The sequence below is a fragment of the Myotis daubentonii genome, chromosome 10 (genome assembly GCF_963259705.1).
Source record: "Myotis daubentonii chromosome 10, mMyoDau2.1, whole genome shotgun sequence".
Lineage (NCBI taxonomy): Eukaryota > Metazoa > Chordata > Mammalia > Chiroptera > Vespertilionidae > Myotis > Myotis daubentonii.
In genome coordinates, this window is record NC_081849.1 from 44,420,835 (window position 1) to 44,441,652 (window position 20,818).

At 42.2% G+C, this 20,818-nt stretch overlaps 1 protein-coding gene and 1 non-coding gene across 3 annotated transcripts; both read right to left on the bottom strand.

Annotated features, from left to right (window-relative positions):
- Positions 1 to 546: 546 nt before the first annotated feature.
- SRI (sorcin) lies at positions 547 to 20,583 on the bottom strand. Of its 2 annotated transcripts, none has more exons than XM_059712234.1 (8): positions 20,434 to 20,583; positions 12,152 to 12,235; positions 10,069 to 10,138; positions 6,019 to 6,062; positions 5,131 to 5,278; positions 4,837 to 4,950; positions 3,806 to 3,864; positions 547 to 1,795 (listed from the first exon to the last, which is right to left on the bottom strand). In XM_059712234.1, the coding sequence occupies exons 1-8, from the start codon at positions 20,437 to 20,439 to the stop codon at positions 1,769 to 1,771; spliced, it is 552 nt and encodes a 183-aa protein (XP_059568217.1). In that variant the 5' UTR covers positions 20,440 to 20,583; the 3' UTR covers positions 547 to 1,768. The 2 variants fall into 2 exon arrangements, with proteins under 2 accessions (XP_059568217.1, XP_059568216.1); XM_059712233.1 differs by lacking the exon at positions 20,434 to 20,583 and adding an exon at positions 13,247 to 13,422.
- On the bottom strand, positions 14,875 to 15,014 carry LOC132211647 (U4 spliceosomal RNA). Its single transcript, XR_009447533.1, has one exon. It is a non-coding gene; the product is annotated as a U4 spliceosomal RNA (small nuclear RNA).
- Positions 20,584 to 20,818: the final 235 nt, after the last annotated feature.

Consider the following 20,818-nt stretch of genomic DNA (forward strand, 5'->3'; position numbering starts at 1 on the left):
GAAAAATGACTAGTTGAAGTGTGGCTAAAGATGCTCAGAAATGTTTGATTTTCATTGGTTGGCATCAGAATGGTAGCTGTCACGTTGGGCCCCAGAATGAGACAGGTGTTCTGCTGGCAGGGAGAAATTAGACTAAGTTTATTATTTTATCTATTAAGCTCTCTTGCAAAAAAGAGCAAACCAGCCGAGCTTTAAATTTAAGAAACAGAAACATTATTGGTGTTGATTCTACCAACACACTTTTTCAGAGTCAGGTTAACCCCAGGAGGTAACAGCTAATCCCTGTTCAAAGATGGAGAAACCGAGGCTCGGAGATGACCTAAAGTGGTCAAACCACATCCACAGGAAGAGGCACAGGCAGCATTGGAATCCAGATCTTACTTAGAAGGACATGCTTTAAGGTTTTTTCTAAAAAGCCCTCCACTCCAGTGTGATACCTGCTGATCAGAGAACATCTGGAAAAGTAGCAGGAAGGAAGAAAATGAGCTCACGATCCTGAATCCCAGTGGCAGGCACAGCAACATTTCAGAACACAACTTCCAGACCTTTGGTTGTGTATATTTTTTAATGTCAGTGTGAACACATGGCATATCAAAATGAAAGTATCAATATTTAAAAAATTAACATCTGATTTTAAAGGGAAAGCACACACATTATAGAAAGCTTGGAAAATACTGAAACGTATAAAGGAAGTTAAATCACCTAGAATGCTGTTAGCCAAAATAATCATAGCTCATATATTCGTATATTCCCTTAGTTTTTTCCTGTTAATTTTCTTTTTTACATAGTCAAGCTCAGAATGTACAAGGTTTTTAAGTATGGTTAACAAAGGTCTACGTGGGTGATGACGAAGATCTTGGTGACAGACAGTATTTGCCATTCAGATTATTCAATAGGTTTTCAAGAGGCAGAAAATAATCACTCCTGTCCCCATCTGTTCATATGACTGTCAATCAAAACATCTGTAAGCCTTAAAGCCTTAAAATTTCTACCAAGATGAACCCTGACATAGATTACCATGGTTTTTTTTTTTTTTTTGCATCACTGTAGGTATAAAACCTTTTACAGGATAAAAATACTCCACACAGCCCTCGCTGGTTTGGCTCAGAGGTTTGAGTGTTGGCCCAAGGACTAAAAGGTTCTGGGTTCTGATTCTGGTCAAGGGCACCTACCTTGGCTGCAGGCTCGTTTCCCGGCCCTGTCGGGACACGTGTGGGAGGCAACCAATCGATATGTCTTTCTCACATTGATGTTTCTCTCTCTCTGTCTCTCCCCCTCCTTCCCACTCTCTCTAAAAGTCAATGGTAAAAATATCCTTGGGTGAGGAGTAACAAAACAAAACAAAACAACAAGAATACGCCATACATAAAGCTTTCAATAACATGCAAGAGTCCTTCTAGGGGAGGAATGACAGCAGCTGCAGCCTGATGAAAAGGTTTTAGTATCCTACAGAGAAAAGTATATAATGTGCCTTAAACATTCTGCACACTTAAATTCACATAAAACAGGGTTAACAAGAAAATAAGACATGACAATGGCTCAAGGAAGTTCTAAATGGTGTTACAGAACTGATCTTATATTAATAAAATTCCAAAGAATTTATTACCTAAACTGAAAACAAAAACTCCAGATGTACATAAAGTAATAAACCTTTACAACAGCTGTTAAGGAAAAGCGGTGAAGCAAGTTTACAGGCGTCACTGAAGGCAAGCAAAGAGCGAGCGCTCCCGCTGGAATGTCGATCCCGTTCACACAGTGCCCTCTGGATTTAAATGCTCATGACACACTGGATGAACTGAAAGAGAGAAGAGTCAGCATTACAATGCAGACCTCTTAAATTTATACAGTCTAACTTATGTTTAAGCAACTTACATTTCGTATTCTAGTTTGAATTATGGATTTTTGAAACTCCTTTATAAAAGTAAATGACATATGGAAAGGCTCATTTTTTTGAGGAAAGCAGTCTAATATAAAATCCAATGGGTGCCCTGGCCGGGTTGCTCAGTGGGTTGGAGTGTCATCTCCATACACCAAAAGTTTACAGGCTCGATCCTGGTTGTATGGGAGGCAACTGGTCAATGTTTCTCTCTCTTTCTCTCTCCCTCCCCCTCTCTCTAAAATCAATAAACATCCTTAGGTGAGGATTAAAAAAGAAAATCCAATGGGTTTCTCAAGTCAAAGTTCACATCAGATCTTACTCCAATGAATATAGAATTATTTAAATCCCAAATACTCAAGAAATGGGCATGTCCAAAAGTTCATACTCACAAATAGAAGTAACAGTTCAGTTTACACAGTCATATCACATGGAGACTTCCAAACTGCACAGGGTTACCCCATTACTCTAACAGAGCTCCTTTAAACAGTTTACTCCCTTCAAATCTGCTTAATCAATCAATGGAATGGTAGCATGCGAGTGTGTGTGCACAGAAACAGAAGCTCTGACCCTTCTGCAGTTCAGAGGCCCCAGCTCAGAAGCATCAGCATGTGCTGTGAAGTGCTTGCTTGCTCCGCCACTAAACACACACCAGGAGATCAGTTTTCTTTTTCACTCTTCTAACACCAGTGAGGACTGTGCACTGCTAATCCTGCAGCATTCCTGCAAGGCCCAGCTAACCGCCCCGTTTCAGGGACAAGGAAACTAAGGATCAAGATGTTGAGGTATCTCTTAAGTGGCCCCATCTGAGGCCAAAGGCTGTGACTTTCCACTCCACAGGCTGCCTGTCCTTCGGAAACAGTGACGGGACTGTCACCTGAGAAGTTGCACATGAAAGAGAACACATCTTTAAGCAGAAAAAAATAAACATTTACACACTAGCCTTTTCAAAGTGTACTCCTACGTGCAGCAGCTGCTGAGCCGAATTCACATGCATCTTTGTATTTTGTGACGGAGCAACATTTATTCAGTTATCACAGTGACTTTATTCTAAAAGTAATCTTTAAAAAAATCAATGGCTTTCAAGCAAAAAATGGTGAAACAACTAAACCTCTCCCTTGCTTTGTTACATATATCCAACGAATGCAATCAAAGGTGGCCCTCGGTGACCGTCATGCTGGTGGCATGGCCTGATCCTACCTCATTTAGTGTGGCTGGTTAGTAAACCCTGAGCTTGTGCCTCATGTCCTCCATGAAGGACATGGGTGTGTCACATAGTGTCTTGAGCTCTTAACGTTCCTTCTCAGTGACTGAGAAGAAGGCAAAAGCAGATACGCTGAGCGACGCTTTTCAAGGACATTTCTGATTGAAATCTCACAATAGCCGGGTGAAGAAGGTATTACTTCCTCCTCTCCCCTCACACAGGCTCAGAGCAATGCAGAAACCTGCCTGAGTGACCCAGCCAGAGCGGGACAAGCTGGGCTTTGACCCAGGCCTTTTTAATATACAGCAAACAGTGTTCTGTGGGTAAGATGAATAATAAATGAAATGGATAAATTCTGAATGATAACTCCTGATCACTGAAGCCTGGATTACTCTGGCACCCTTAAAATCTGCGGTTCTCAACCTATGGGTCGCGACCCCTTTGGGGGGGTTGAACGACCCTTTCACAGGGGTCGCCTAAGACCATCGGAAAACACATATATAATTACGTATTGTTTTTGTGATTAATCACTATGCTTTAATTATGTTCAATTTGTAACAATGAAATTGGGGGTCACCACAACATGAGGAACTGTATTAAAGGGTCGCGGCATTAGGAAGGTTGAGAACCATTGCTTAAGATGCTCCTAACAGTTAACTTTAAAGGGCATCCCATTTGGTGTGCATCTTATGCAGCTACTCAGTTCTGAATTTACTGAGACTTACATCATCATAGGGGAAATTCACAACACCTTGCTGAGAAGTATCCCGTCTTCGAAAGTGGTCTGTAAAACAAGACAGTAAATTAAAAATATATGAACTCGCAATAGTTAATTATTTTGGCTTTGGGTTCACACTACAATAACATTTAAGTTGTACAACCAGCCAAAATAACCAAAGCAAAGAAGCCAATTATATGAATATGAACAAAAATAATAAACAACAAAGTAATACAATGTGCAGAAGTCGGCCATCTGTCTCCTTCAATGTGGAGCTGGAAGAAAACACTTTATCCCAAAGTCAGTAAAAGCTGTGCGGCTTCTGAGGCCATTACTTAATTTTGATGAAAGCACAGATTTCAAAGTTCTTAATGTCAGAGGTGTTGTTTAATTAGGAAATAGGTGGTGAACGTACTATGGAAAACGGGCCGTGATAAAATATTCCACCTGAGCTCTGCCCTATTGAAAAGGATTTACTTTCATTAAAAAATCTGCCCTCAAATTTTTGTTAGGATGAATAAACATTCTACAACCTGATATTAAAAAGAGTAAAAGGAATGGAACAAGAAAAGGTATACAAGAGGAAGAAAAAGAGTTGAGGGAATAGAAATGTATAGAGATTATTGATGTCTCATGATTTAAGAAATACACCTGAAACAGATGACCACTATTTTAAATTACTTTCCATCAGGAGGAAATAGGAAAGAGAACTACAAATGAGTGATTCACTCTTTTCAGATATTTCACATACTAGGGAGAAGTCACAGAATACTGCTCATACTCTGTCAAAAAATTAGTCTGTCATGTTTTGGAACATTTCAGTAAAATTCTGTCAGGATTTTTTTAATGGCAGCTCATGTACAAATCTGAAAAAATAATTCTGCTAGATGAGTTGAATAGAAATGTTAAAAAGCCACTTAAGTTAGAAGAAAAAAAAAAGATTAGGACAATAAAAGTTTAGAAGCACTGAGAAATGAAATGTCATAAAAATGCGTGTCTTCTTGACCTATGGTGACGACACCGTCTCAAAGAACACACCTGTCAGGGCTCGCAGCTTGACACAGCAGGCGATGTAGTCATCAAAGGTGATCTTCCCATTGGTGCTGTATCGTTTTGCAATGGAATTCACGGCCTGGGGACTCAACCGAAATCCTGAAAGGAAGAAAATTCATCCAGACAAAAGGTTAAAGGATGACAGAAAGATCATTAAAAAATAAGCACAATATTTTAAGACTGAGAGTACTATTAAAACCCAATACTTCTAGAATACAGAAACTGCCTTCATGCAGCAGATTTAGAAATTTTTTAAAAAATGACCCTCCCCATACGCACCCATTGTTGTCAGGGCCTTCTGCAATTCTTGAGGATCCACCGTGCCACTCCTGTCGCTGTCAAAGCTGGTGAAGTGCTGTCTCCAGCCATTCAGGACAGACCAGAGTTCCTTAAATTCACTGAAACCCATGGTGCCTGACAGATCTCTCTGAACTGTAGTTAAGGATTTAGAGGATCTTTTTTTAGGGCAATATTTTCTAATGATTACATCAAATATCAAGGATCAGGAAACTCAATGTTCTTTCTACTACAACGGTTAAAAACGTTACAGGGCCCCTGGGAAAAGAGCTGAGTCCACCTTTTCTCTGTGGGAGAAAAGATAATCTATGTGATATGATTACAAGGAAATGTCATGGTCACTGTGAGCTACAAGTAAAAAGCGTTCTTGTTCCTGGAACCCGTTGCACGTTCTGGATGCCCCAGGCTACGCGGCTCACCCTTCCGTCCTGGGGCCGTCGTGGGGCCTAAGGCTCCCTTGGTAAGCCCTCCCAGACCCATGGTTTTCACTTTAGCAAGTGAGGTGGGATGGAAAGTACCGGAGGGCCAGCACTTGCTAAACTGAGTCCAACAACTGTGCTGTGCAAATTCCACGGCTTGAAGGTCAGGTGCGAGTCACATAGAACAATCACTGCTGAAGCAAAAAAGCTTCCCGGACACTCCGAGTTCTACACTGCTCTCCTCAGCTGCTTCCTTGAATTCTGGAACAACCAACATCTTACTAAGCTCCCTTCCTTTCTCCAATTTCCACCTTAAAAGCTAAGGATTTTTTTAAAAAAATTGGTCATTTATCACTGTGTTCACAAGGTATTAATTCTTAGAAGAATCCCTTTAGGGAGGAATTTTTTGACAAGAAAAAATACTCCACACAGCAATCCAGGTAAAGGATACATCCAGCATCGAAACCATAAGCCGACAAGTCTCCAGGTTAAAAGCTGTTAAATCAAGGAAAGTACATACCTATTAATACAATTTCAAAAATTCACATTACATTATATACCTTCAAATTAACTGGGAATACGATTTACACACGTTTGCTTCACAAGAAACGGGGCCGTGTTAGAGTTGAAACAAGAATGCCATACATGATAACTGTTGAAGCTGAGTGACGGGTACATAGAAGTTTGCTGTATAATTACCTCTATCTTGAATAGCTTAAAGTTTTCCATAGTATAGTCTTTTAAAAATATTATATACCTTCTTACCTTTGAAACTGTAATAGAGTGAGTTCAATTCACCATAACAAGCCACAATGTACTAGTATTATACCCACCACTGTGAGTAGGAAGGTAGGGGTGCTTTGTTGCTTCTCATACTTGAATATAAATAGCTGGTTTGCTAGTTCTTTGTCTAATCATATTTTTCTTTCTTTTCCCTAAATTTAAAGTGAGGCTCTGAATGGCAGCCTCCTACCTCAAATAGCCTGACCTCTGTTCAGACTCAATAAGATTATATATGGAACCAGATAAACATGCTTGCAAGAATTGTGATAAATAAGAGCGCTCTGGAGTAAGATGCAATGAGGACTTAGATGCTCCTTCCTAGTAAGAGAGACTTTGTAGAAGCAGCAGCATTTAGGCCAAACCTTGAATGACAGAAAGATGGGGGACACTTGGTGACAGCCAAGTAGAGCTAGGGGCCAGCATACGCAAAGATGCAGGAAAGTCTGGGGCAGGCAAAGGAAGTGGGAGGAAGTAGGTACCTTTCCATGAGGCTACACTACCTTGAATTCCTGATAAACTGTTTAGATTTTATTTTTAGGCACCATGGAGCTACTCCAGGTTTTTAGAGGAGGAGAGTGACAAGTTAGAGTTGTTTCAGGAAGAACAGAAATCTGGTCATTTTTTGTGAGGGTTACAAAGGGAGGGAATGCGATGGGCAGTGAACAAAAGTGAACAGAGAATCCCCCATTCCAGACCGTTCTAGGGACTAGAATGCTGATGTCTAATCAGTTGGGGTGAGGAAACTCTCGCTCAATATTACTTGTATTTTCCCTCCAGAAAGAACTTTTATTACGAGTTATATTTTACATAATTGCAAAGTAATCTTCACTGTAATTGTACCTTTACTCTCCTTCTCCAGTTCATTTTACTAGCATGGCTCACACACCTTTTCTTCTAGGAGGAACCCACAGTGTAACAGACCTGACGAGAGAGCCCTGCCTCCAGCTGTTTCTCTGCTGCTCAGAGGAACAACTGCACGCAAGGCAAACACAGAAGCTGAATGACTATCTTACAGATGAGCAACTGCCCTCATCAACTCCACCTCTAGGTATGGCTGCTTCCTATTATCAGGTTACAAAGGTGCCTGTAGGTCCTGGGCTGCAGTAGACCCCCTCGCCCCGCACCTATGCTGTTTCCGTCTGGAAGCTGGGTTTAAGAGAGCCGTGAATGTGTAATTTCTGTATTACAAAACTCGGTCCGACAGCTGTCACGTAGGATGGCTCTGTGGTTCGGTACAGCCCCCACCACCAGATGAAATGAGCACATGAAGCTCATCACATGGTCCCGGTGACTCAGAAAATACCTTCTCCGGAGCTCACATGGTCCTGATGACTCAGGAAATGTCCTCTCTAAAAGCCACACCCTGAAGTGTGACTTTCTCAGATGGGATTTTTACAAGGACTGCTCTCCCAGGATGAACAAGCCACTTCGTTAGTCAGATTTAAACCTCCCACACCTCCTCTATGGAGGAGTGTAGAATAACAGAAATCTATTTTACATAATTGCAAAGTAATCTTCACTGAGACAGGGCTCGCCTTGCTAAACCCTGTCATTAGACTGTCTGTTCACTAGCCTCAGCTGCTTGAAGTTAATGGGTAACCATGTGCACGTACTGCCTACAATAATAAAAAAAAAATCCCCTCATCTAGAAAGTGCTTCTTTTGTGTAGGGGTAGGACCAGAGTAAATGGCCGAAATGTAAAAGCTTCCTCCTCTGTGTTAATTCCCCCAACTAGGAAATATTAACAGGATACTGAAGTCACATGAAACAAAGGATGAAACCAGAAATGCAAATAGTCTAAATAGAGAGCCAACTAGTAAATGCGCCATGTCAAACAGTAAAAAAGATGCCACTGCAAATCCTCAGGCGTGAATTTTCGTTTGGGAATTTGAATGCACAGTTCCCCAGGCAGTGGGGGCTTCGATTGGACGTTCTGTCTCAGTGAACAACAGGCAAAGAAGTTGGCAGCTACAGCACCTCAGTCAGGACACTGTCGTGTGCCCTGGGTATCTGTCAGGGTCCAGAGCTGATCTGAAAGGAGGCGTGTGGGGGATGAGAACACCCCCGCCCCATCCGTTAAGGAGGCAGCCTCTTTGCAGTGGTTCCCTATCTGCAGCTGGAGGCAGAGCTCAAAGGGCAGGGCAGTGGTGTGAGTGCTAAGTCACAAGGCAGCAGATTTAGTCTGTGAGGAACTGCAGAGGAGGGGAAAGGAGGACTCGTGGATAGAGTTAGAAGTTAGGAAGAGAATGTCTTAGCCCAAACACATTCTCTGAAGTGGAAAGAGGCAAGATCCGGGAATGTCATGCCAAATATTCATGTTGCCAGCAGCATGCTGAGACCAGGAATGCAGACCTGGTTCCTCAAAGACTAAGGATGGATGACAGGACCCGCACTCAGAGCCAGGAGTGCAGGCAGGCCACTAGGGGGCCAAGCCACTCAAAGCCCCGAGTGCCACCAGGCTCGGGACAAAGTAAGCTCTTGGCAAACAGTAAATGCTAGCTGTTGTGAACGAAAAAGGGACCATCACCAGCTATCGGGAGCCACATGGCAGGCCCGGCACACTCAGTGACCGAAAGCAACCGCACAGGATGGTCTGGTCATAAATTCCTACCTGGGCAAGCCACGGGGGGTAGTCCCGTCCCAGGCCTGTATCTTCCTTAGCAAAGGTCAATCTTTACACTAAGTGAGCCCAGTCCACTGTGATGCATGTAGGACAGTGGTGGCGAACCTATGACACGCGTGTCAGAGGTGACACGCAAACTCATTTTTTCAGTTGATTTTTCTTTGTTAAATGGCATTTAAATATATAAAATAAATACCAATATTTTAATCTTTGTTTTACTATGGTTGCAAAGATCAAAAAATTTCTATATGTGACAGGGTACCAGAGTTAAGTTAGGGTTTTTCAAAATGCTGACACGCCGAGCTCAAAAGGTTCGCCATCACTGCTCTAGGCTAACATGCCTTTGAAATGCCAGAGTAATTTTCTTTCCCTAGCCCTGGAAGGCACAGCCTCAGGCAGCACAGCACCCCTCACTGCTACCTAACTCCCCACATACCAGCTCTAGGTGCTATGAATGTTCATTATTAACTATCCTGTACTCACCAATGTAAAACCATGTGCTTCTCCATGTTGCCTTTTACTCAACCCTAGAGATTTCCCCACTTTGCTTTCTCCCGCCTCCTTAATCTACTACCAATGCATTTCATGTGCCTTTCTTACATTTGCTCCCTTGATTCAAAATACATAAGAGGAACTGCAAAATTGCCATCCTCTGGAGCATTTTCTCAATTTGTTGAGATTTTGCTTTCAGCATGTCCTCAGCATTTTGGCTTAAATAAACTCTTATGAAACTTTTCTATGGCGGGACATTCTCCTGTCATTAAAGACACCTAAGCTGGACGATTCCACTTCAGCACTTTAACTCCCTGGGAGGGAGACCATGTAAACTGTTTCTGCTTCGCATGGTTCCTGTGAACCCAAATAAAGGGAACCCAAACCTAAGAAACCCACTAAATTGGCAGGTAGTGTGGAATGATTTATTAAGAACTGCATTCAGATTCACACTTGGAAATAAGAAACCGAATTTCGCTTTTGAAATTCTAAATGTTGCCAGATCGGGAAAGCTCAGTTTCCTTGAAGGCTGTCATCATAAGCGACAGCTAAAATAGGAACCGCAAGAGCACGTCTAGAGAAACTCTGGGACTGGCAACTTACGTTTGTATCCTCCGGCGATGCCCGACTCTGTCAGGCATTTCTGCAATTCATCAGCATCTATTTGTCCATCCTTTTGAAAACAAAAATAGGAAGAGAAATCACCATAGTCATCTGTACCATCCATTTCTCTGTTTACTTCAGTGTTCAATGTAGCAGTAGTAACCAAGAAAATAAGTATTATCATACATGACATTTTTTAAAAGAAATACATTTCAAAAATAGGCGTTCTTTTCTTCATCCTACTTCCAAAAATAGTTGTATGATGAAATAAAGGCAACTCTTCCACCAATGGATAATTAGGGCCATAACAAACAAAAAAAAAAATGCATTTCTTAATATCACTTTCAGACTCTATTTTAAATAATTATTACACAAGAATTAACACAGTCAGGAAGCTGCTAACACCTATACTTTATTATTACCAATATCTTTTCATCATTTCCTCTAAATTCCTGAATTAGATTTGGCATAAACGCTCTCAAGTGTAAGGTTCCCCTCTTAATAAAACACCGAGGTGAATTCTGTTTCTTCCATTGATACTTGATATTTTCAAATGAATGAATACAACGAGTTTCTGACTTGTACTTCTCTTGTCTCTCTCTGAGCTAGGAAAGTGCCAGAGTTAAGCATTTTAAAATAAAATAATCTATGTAGTTGCTTAAATTCTTATTCTAGCTTTTTTGGGGGAGGGGAAAGCAGGGCACACAGCTGACATCAGCAAATGAAAGGCATGGTTCAGAGAGAGAACTTCCTGTTCACTTTGCTGATAGTGTGGTGAATGGTGACTTCAGATCAGAACTATATATATCTGGGAGAAACAGGCTCCCTGGGCCTGTTCATGGGCTGGCCTAGGCCTGAGCCGGGTATATATTATTTTTAGGGATTTAAAAATAAAACGCCTAATTCCTCAAGTCGATATGAGTTCTAAGTGGGGAGCAGGGTCAATAATTGGAAAGGCCAGGGGTATGCTGATACAGGCCAGGCTGTGAAAGCTAAGCAGGTGGGGTCACTTACAGGGCCGGAGGCACAGGCCATCTACGAATGTGAGTCTTGAGCTTTGCTGTGTCTTGTGGTTTCAAAGATACAGATCATTAACAGATTAAGGAGATACTTCAAGGGAAGCTCTTTCAGTTTTAGACTCAATTTTCCACTCAGTTTCTCAAACTGAATTTCTTGGAGTGCTGTTCTAAAACCTGGCCTTAGGCTTTTATCCCACACTTTCTGTGGCATTCCCACATTCAGACTGTGTTGCTTCTAGCGTTTGACCAAAACAAAGCTAAGGTGAATTTATATGAGCAAATGCCTCGGGACATATCTGAGTTACACCTACAGCATATTGCCCATACACAGTGACGTCAGAGCCGGGGAAGTGACCTCCCTCCATGCCCACCACCCCCGGTCAAACCACTCAGAATTCAGAGAAGTGAAAGCTCGTGGGTAAACAGGCCACCGCACCTAATAAGGACATACAAGGCTGACCTAGTAACAGCACCTCCATCAAAGTGAAACTAAACTGTTCACAAGATTAACTTCCTGATAGTAAGAAGAGAGTAGTACCTTTCTTATTTTGAAGCTGGTGGGTTTTTACCGTAAACACCTATTTCCTAAGGGGGGTAACTGGTTAACAATCAAGCTCAACCCAAAGAAAGTATCCATTGGAAACTGGCTGTAGAAGTCTACTAGCACATCATGCCTTTAAGTTGTACAAACAGGGGTTTGTGGTCACCAGATTGGCAATTTCTTCTCGGGAAACCACCCTGGACCCTGACAACTCAGGGGTAAAGACATCTTTCTACCTCACAGATCTCCTAAGGGTATTCATAATCCCCTCTTGTGTTCAATCGGACCCTAATCCAATCACAAGCTTAGTTTTGAAGTGAACTAAGGTCAACACCAGGAACACTTTGTCCTAATTTGTTCTGAATATTCGGAAATAAGTAACTAAGCATTTCCCCCTCTTTTTTCCTTCGGCAGAAGCAAAGGGATTCTTTTCCAGAGGAAGGGTCGTTTTACTGGCCCCTACAACAAAGACTAATACAAATGTAGAGTCCGATGATTCTTAATATTAAAGGGAAAAGCTAACCTGTCCAGCTACTGCTGCAAAGTAACCATACAGCGGATCCTGCGTTTGTCCGGGAAACGTAGGCCCTCCCGGGGCCCCTCCATACTGTAAAACAGAAAACACAAATTCAGTATCATTTATTCCACTGAGCCAAGTTTCATTCCTTCCCCACTGGGTGCCTTTGTGCAAAGCCAAGCGCTGGCCCGCCCTCCCCATCCTCTGCCTCCCCACCTCAAGTCCCTCTTCTATAAAACGGAGATTAAGAATATTCCCTGCCTCATGTCCTGTTTCTTGATCTGGGTGATATTTATTTGGGTGTGTCTACACATTCTTTTTGTGATAATTCACTGAGCTGTGCGTTTTTTTTCCCTCTGCCCCCTTCCTTCCATGCTCGCTCCAGTAGGATTTACAAACTGGAGGCTTGGACCAAAACGAATTGTCCTGACGTGACAGCGGCGTAAGCGAAGCAACTGAAACCCCCTTTTAACCTTCAGGTCACTGAAGTAAATGCAACCTAGGCAAGCAATTTAAAAGCAAACTTAAATTTATTTTTATAGCGTGTAATGGCATTTTCAAAGCGTCTGGGGACAGGTGTAGCCAGGAAGGGGTAAGGTGTGTCTGGGTTGGGCTCTTTGCCCGGGAGGGAACACTCTGTCTTGGAAACAGTTCCCAGGACAACGCGCATCCCGGACGCCGGGCCAGGGGGCCCTCCTCCAGGGGGCTTTTGACTCCGGTGATCTTTCCTGACCAGTTTTCCCCACTTTCTTTTAAAGGAAGAAGCAGTCTCTGGTCCAGTCTAGGTTAAAATGGCTGTAGCTCTTAGGGAAAACACAGAGGGAGGGGGAGGAAGCCAACACCCCATCTGCACAATTTCACGCCCCGTATCAGAGAGTCCCAGGGTGGGCTTCTGGGGTCGCAATCCACCCGCGCAGCCGCCCGCGGGGAGACGGAGGGGACGGAGAGAAGGAGGGAGCCAGAGAAACAGGCCGAAAGGGCCGGGCGAGGCAGCGGGCAGGGAGAAGCCGGGGCAGGAGGAGCCGGGAGCCGCCCCAGCCGAGTCGCCAAGTGTGGTCTCTGGCGTCCCCGGTGCCCAAGGGTCGCGCGGGCTGCACTTACCCCACCCGGGTAGTACCCGCCGCCGGCGCCGGGGTGCCCAGGGTGCCCGGGATGCCCAGGGTGGCCAGGGTGCCCAGGATAAGCCATGGTGCAGACTGCGCCGCCGCCGCCCCGCGCGCTGCCCGTCACCGCCGGCCCGCCCCGGATCGCACCACGCGGCGGGGGGACGCGCCCTGGAGTCGCCGCGCGCACGGGGCCCGCCGCGGCCTCGGCCCCCCGCCCCGCCCGCCCGCCCGCCCCGGACTTTCAGAGTCAGACGCTCAGGCCGCGCGTCATCAGAGGTCGGTAAGTGACTTCAGACCCGCCAAGTAATTCACACCCGGCACCTTCCTCCCTGCGGAGCCAATGGTACATTCCAACATCAATACAGGGCCCCGGGAATTCTTTTTTCCTTCCTATTTGGCAGCTTTCTGACTTTTTAAAAATGTTCAACAACTTTGTTGGAAGGGCGGGCCGGCTCTAAGCAGAGTGCGGCCTCGCGGGGAGGCGCTGAATACATTAGGGCAGCTCTTAGGAGCTTGTGGGGAAGGAGGCGTCGTGGAAAGATCAAAATATGAAAGCGCCCTTGCAAAAACAGGGATAAACTTCAGGAACTGGGGGCAGGGGAGCGTTTGGCGTGCGGTGCACATTTCACTGATGAAAAACCGTCGGCGTGCTTCCTTGCCAGGGGACGTTGTCATCTGGGGTTGTTGTCATCTGGGGTTAAGCTGGGCGTAGCAGGGTACGGCCTGGGGAGGACAGAGGGCAGGTGCTGGGCGGGGCAGCCAGACCCAGATCTTCCATAGAAAATGAGTTAGAATTAGTGTCTGGATGAATCAGGCAAAATAAACCCTCTCTCCAAAATGACTCAGCTACTATTTATACAAGAAAAGTTTTAGAGCAAGCGAAGAGTGTGCTGGTAAAAATATTCAGGAAGGTGCGAGATCGGAACTTCTCTTAGGTGATTCGGAAAATGGTTTTCTTTACTTCACACGTTTTTTCTTTTTCACCCAGTTGAACAGTCTGAAGTTTGGTTGAATGTTTTTGGCAGAATGTTTTTCTGTTGTTTTTTTTACGTTTTTGAAATGCGTTCATGAGCAAGGTTCACAGTATATGCTGTGGAGGTTGCACAGAAAAATTGAGAGTCATCAACATTGAACAAATGGGAACCTCTGGGGAGTGGGGTTCTGCGCTTGTTCACCCCTGTGGACAGGGTTCCTCCATGCCCAGTTCTTGGGCGGTTTTTCACTAGGGTCACTGTTTTCCTCTTCCGTTGAAATTCCCTCCAACCCTCTTTTTGGATATCCAAACTCCAACAATGAAAGTCCTGAATTATGAGAAAAAAATTCTAATAGTCCCTGTTTTCTCATATCAAATAAACTATATTATTACCTGTTTTGTGTTTGATTCAGAAAGTAGATTACTGTTTTCAAATGGCATTGCAAACATTGAGGTAGATTAGGCATTTTATGAGTCCGTTGGCCTCAGTGAGGTTTTTCCCTCCTACTTGTGTGTGTGTGTGTGTGTGTGTGTGTGTGTGTTAAGAACACAACATCTACCCTCTTAACAAAATTTTAATTGTATAGCAGAATATTGTTAACTACATGCGCCAATTCTTTAGGACCCTTTCATTTATTTAGTTAGTTGAGTATCCATAGAGACTGTCAAAAATTGCCAATTTTGACTATATTTCAAGTCGTCACTGCGGTGTATTGGAAAAAGTTTTCAATTAGTAATAATTGCACCTCAGATAAACCCCACTGGCTATGATACTGCCACTGCCAAAGCTAGAACCTTTTATCTTGCATGACTGAAACTCTATACCCATTGAACAACTCCTCATTGTTCCACACCCACTTATTGCACATTTCTAACTCCAGCCCCTTTCTACTTTCTACTTTAATTATATAATAGGAATCTCCCTTCTTATATAATTGGAATCATGCAGTATTTGTCCTTTTATGATTAGCTTATTTCACTTAGCATAGCATCCTTGAAGTTTATCCATGTTGTAGCATATGACAGGATTTTCTTTTTTTAAAAGGCTGGATCCATTGTGGAGTTACTGGGACATACCATAGTTTTACTTTCAATTTTTGAGGAATTTCCATATTGTATGGTGTAGTGGCTACACCATTGCACATTCCCACCATCAAGGTGCAAGAGCTCCAATTTCTCTGCATACTTGATAACATTTGTTGACTATTTTTTGAAATAATAACCATTCTGACAGGCGTCAGGTGATATCTCATTGTGGCTTTGACCTGCATTTCCTTGATGATTACTTTTAGCCCTTTTTCATATATAATACCTTGGCCACTTGTAGGTTTTCTTTGGAGAAATGTCTATTTAAGTCCCTAGCCCATTTTTAAAATGAGGTTATTAGTTTTACTTCTATTGAGTTGAAGGTGTTCCTTATATATTTGGGAGACTAACTCCTTATCAGATATGTGTTTTGCAAATATTTTTCCCCATTCCATGGGTTGCCTTTTCATTCTGTTTCCTTTGCTGTGCAGAAACTTTTAAATTTGATGTAGTCCCACTTGTTTATTTTTATTTTGTTGCCTGCGCTTTAGGTGTCATAGCCATGAAGCCACTGCCAAGGCCAATGTCATGAAGCTTTCCCCCTATGTTTTCTTCTCGGAGTTTTATAGTTGTAGGCCTTATATTTATGTGTCTAATTCATTTTGAGCTGATTTATGCTTATGGTGTAAAATAAAGGTGTAATTTCATTCTTTTGCATATGGTTATCTAGTTTTCCCAGCACCATTTGTTGAAGAGACAGTCCTTTTTTCCATTGTGTATTTTTGCCACTCCTGTCAAAGATCAGTTGACAGTATATGTGTGAATGTACTCCTCTGCTCTTTATTCTGTCCCTTGGCCTCTGTTTTGATGTCTGTTTCTTCAGAAAGAGGTAACTAGAAGTAGTTATAAGGAATAGGTGGATGGTGAGGGCTAAACTCAAAGTTGAATATAAGCTCTTTTAAGGCTCAAGTTCGAAAGAAGGATATAGAATATGAAATATCTGTACGTAATGCAGAATTAGCTTTGTGGATAAGCAACTATGGTTATTTTCATTTCAGTTGACTTTAGACTTCTTTCTGCTGCCCCATTGCTTAAGAATTTATTTACTGGGGTGCTGCAAATGAAAATTTTACAGTTGTTGTTAGCAAATTGGTAAGCTGTTGCTGCTACTTCAGTTTATGAAAAAAACAACAACAACACCCTGTAAAAACTAATAATACCAACAACAGACAGATTTAATATGTACTAGATCCTCTTCTAAGCACTTTACATATTTGCTTAGTTCTCATAAAGTCACCTGAGATAGATGCTATTATCATTCTTGGTTGAAGAGCTGAGAGAGCTTGCCCAAGTGGAAGCAACACAGAGCTGAACCATGCTGCCAGACTGTCTGGGGCTGGAGTCTGTGCTCTACACCTGGGGCAGTAAACTTTGTACAGGGCCGAGCAGTAAATTACTTTGTGGGCCTTATGGCCTCTGCAGCAACTACTGAATTCAGCCATTGTGGCATCCATAGATAATATTCAAATGAATGGGTGTGGCTGTATTCCAACAACAACTTTGTATATGGACACCAAAATTTGAATTTCCTACAGTTTTCATATGTCATGAAACATTAGTCTTTATTTTTTTCTACTATTCAAATATGTAGTATTTTCCTTAGCCCTCTGGTACAACACAGAAAGTGGTCCAGATCTGGCCCTTGGGTAGTAGTTAGCCAACCACTGCTAAAAAGCCCTCCAGGATTCTGGTTTTAAGATAAAGCTTGTGGGCAGCAGTGGCTGACTCAGCCTGAGGAATGATGGCTTCCCTGGGATAGGCTCCTGTGTGCAGAATGGCTTCTTCAGAGTCTTCCCCAGAAAACCAGAAGACCACTGTGAAACCTGGGCCTGTTGCCTCACCCTATGCGGTAACAATAGCCAGAGGGCAGGCACAATGACAAAGCTGACGCAAAGCCAGCTTTTAAACGTTTATCCAGGTGACATGGATATCTCTATTCATGGGCTCAGTATTCATTTCAGGAAAAAAATACTCACTAAGAACTCGACAAGAGATGAATTTACTTTTATGGTTTGGATATTCCAATGGACATGAATGGACAAGGTGGAGAGTGAGAGAAAGAAGCCACTTTACTAAGTTCTGGGCGTGTGCCAAGTATTGTACTAGAGACTTCCTTATGGTATTGCCCTAAAAGAACATCACCTTCCGAAGGGGATGCGGTTACCCACATTTTATAGATGAGGAAATTGAGGCTTAAGCAACTTTCTGCAAGTTACACACCAGGTCTTTGACCCTTGACCTACCTAACTCTGAAGCAGGGGTGTTTTAAAATATAAGCAAACTATAAAGATATGAAGCCAAGTTCTTATTTTTTTTTCATCATTGTACTGCTTTCTCAGGAATTGGGGCAAAAGAGAGGCTGCAGGAAAAAAAATGCTAGAGATAGAAAAACTCTCCCAAGCTCATAAGTATCAGCTATCATCAAAGAGTGATACTCATATTCTTCATTCTCAAGTATAGCCTAGAGGAAGAGTCCACTCCTTATGTCTATTTTAATTTTGAACCAAATAAAAAACCCCATGGAATAAGAACTCATTTTTATCCTTATACCTTCATATCACAGAATCTGAGGTATGGACACTGCAATCCTCAAGTCGTTTAAAGAAACTCAGCAATGGAACACTCAAGCAGTACACGCTAGTTAAAAAGAGGGATTCCTGACTGGCATGGACACTCTGGGGAGCCAGAATACTGTTTTATGTGTCCTAATGATTTACTAAATCATAGCAAACAACTGCAAGAGTTACGCAGCCATGCCACCATGATTGAGGGTTGTGGCAGCAGCATGGGTGAGGGCAAGAGCTATAGGTTTATAGCTAAGGTGTGGATCATAGTCATTTTGGGAAATCATTGGGACTACAGAAACCATTCTGACTGTCTTCCCCAATCATGTTGTTTTATGAAGAAGATGAGGAAACTGAGCCTGGGAGAAAGCAAATGATTGGCTCAAGCAGGCCTAGCCTGATGTAAATATTTCACTCTTCCTATTAAAGTTGGTGGCATCATTTGACTGTGCCTCTCAGACAGGCTCTCGTTCTTTTGTGGTATACCCTCCCCAATCCATCCATATGTTTTCAAGACAAAACGCAGTGTGGACACTCTCTTTGTCCCTGGAAAAAAGTTATTATAAAATACTATGTGTAGTAGTATCCATGCTGAACTTCCTTGCTCAGAGAAGTGGTGGAAGAAGCAGTCTAGCTACTGTAAGTAACTACAGTTGTTTCACCATTTCCTGAGGTGAATTAATCACAGGTCTAACATCTCTGGTAGAAATGTGTAATAACATTTACCAGACTGAAGTCTCAACTTTTTTTTTTTTTAACTCTAACGTGTATGTTACCCTAGTCTAATTGTGTGTAAAGTGTTTAACTGGTTCCTGTTGATAATAATAAATCAGGAGCCACAGCTGTCCAATAGAACTTTCTGCCTTACTGGAAATATTCCATATCTGTGTCATCTAAAACAGTAGTCACTAATTACATGTCTGTAGAGCACCTGAAGTGAGGAACTAAATTTTTAATAGAAATTTAAATAGCCACATGGCTACTGAATAGGTTCCTTCTGACCCATTCCTTCCCTTAGTGAAGCTTTTAGCTAGATGGATGATCAAGAGTAACCCAGAAGCAGATTTTGAAGAATATATGTGTGTGTGTATGTATGTACATGTGAGTATATTATGTTTGTAGTTAATATATTAGAGCAGTGGTTTGTCAAGTAGCTAAGACTTTATATGGAAGAATCAATTTAACTATCTCCATCTAAAACTTATTACCAGAAGAGCTATAGATATTTTATCTTCAATTACATTACATGCTTTAGAATTACTGTTCTATGAAACAATTTGTATCCATTTTATTAAAATGGGTGGATAACTTTAAATTAGATCAAACTTTCTCAGAGAAAAAGGAAATACAGAGGAAGCTTTTCTCTTGGCAAATTAAAGAAATTTGGGGGCACCTAATTCTTTAGGAAGCTGAAGCTATATAGGGAGCTTAATATTCTATGCGTCTATACTAATAGTTTCTTTCTTTATTTTTATATTGCATTTACTGGGTGACATTGGCTAATAAAATTACATAGACTTCAGGAATATAATTCTGTAATACCTCATCTATATATTGTATTGTGTGTTTACGACCCCAAGTCAAGTCTCTTTCTATTACCATTTATGCCCCCTTTACCCTCATCTTCCCCCCATCCCCGTTCTCTCTGGCAATCACCATACTGTTGTCTTTGTCCAGGAGTCTTTCTTTTTTTTCTTTGCTTAATCCCTTCTCACTGAGCCCCCAATCCCCTCCCCTCTGACAGCCATCAGTCTGTTCTCTGTACCCATGAGTCTTTCTCCACTTTTTTTGTTAGTTTATTTTGTTCATTAGATTCCACATATAAGTGAAATCACATGGTACTAGCAGAATGGCTATCATCAATAAATCCACAAACAACAACTGTTGATGAGGATGTGGAGAAAAGGAACCCTCGTGCACTGTTGGTAGGAATGCAGATTGGTGCAGCCTCTGTGGAAAGCAGCATGAAGTTTCCTTAAAAAATTAAAAATGAAACTGCCTATGACCCAGCAAGTCTGCTTCTGGGAATATATCAAAAGAAACCCGAAAAACTAATTTGAAAGAATATGTGCACCCCTATTTTCATTTTAGTGTTGTCTACAGTAGCCAAGATTTAGAAGCAGCCCAAGTGCCCATTAGTAGGTGAGTGGACAAAATAGCTGTGGTACATTTACACAATGGAATACTACTCAGCCATATAGAAGAAGGAAATCTTACCTTTTGCGACAGCAGGTTGGACCTGGAGAGTATTATGCTAAGTGAAATAAGCCAGTCAAAGATATACTCATAGTTTCAATGGGGAAACCCAATCGTCATTTCTGTATACTTTTTCAAATCTCAATATTAAGAATATATTTTCCCATTATTAAATAATTTTCTTTACCATATTTGTTAATTTCTACACTTCATTCTTAAATTCTTGCCACCAAAAGGTATTTTATAAAAATAAACTTAAAAGATATTCTCAGCCTGAAAAAAAAAAGGAGTTAATAGAATGGCGCAGATTAAGAACTTTTCTGTTTTTAACAGCGGAATTAGAACCATGTAACATTACATTACCTGCATCTTAAGGTGAGGTCTTAGAGGTAGAAGCTGGTGCTTCTGAGGAGGGTGTCCTCGTGGGGAGGCCAGACAGAAGGATCTAGAAGTATAGACTGTAATAGCAGATTAATCACATTGCCCTCTTGGTCCCTGGCAACAGTAACCAACTATAAACACATGCAGCAGTGTAGGCAGCTTTCCCATTGGCTCCAGAGAGGCCTTCTCTGAAATATGCACCTTGCAGTATCAGAAAGCATTACCTTAGCTAAAGCAGCCAGGAGCCAATAGCAACAGTATTAAATGCACATGCAGCTCAATATTTGACATTGCATTGGATTTATTGCCTCTACCAGACACTTCCGAGGACTTACAGAGCTGTGCCCTGCACCAGTGCTGTGTGTGA

Bases quoted from the DNA above. Each gene is read 5' to 3' on its own strand.
- SRI (XM_059712233.1), bottom strand. From the start codon at position 13,333: ATGGCTTATCCTGGGCACCCTGGCCACCCTGGGCATCCCGGGCACCCT. The intron at 6,063-10,068 runs GTAAGTTGCCAG...TTGATTTAACAG, and splicing joins CATCGCCGGAGGATACAAAC to CTTTTAACCTGGAGACTTGT. The intron at 5,279-6,018 runs GTATCCTTTACC...ACTACAGTTCAG, and splicing joins TTATGGTTTCGATGCTGGAT to AGAGATCTGTCAGGCACCAT.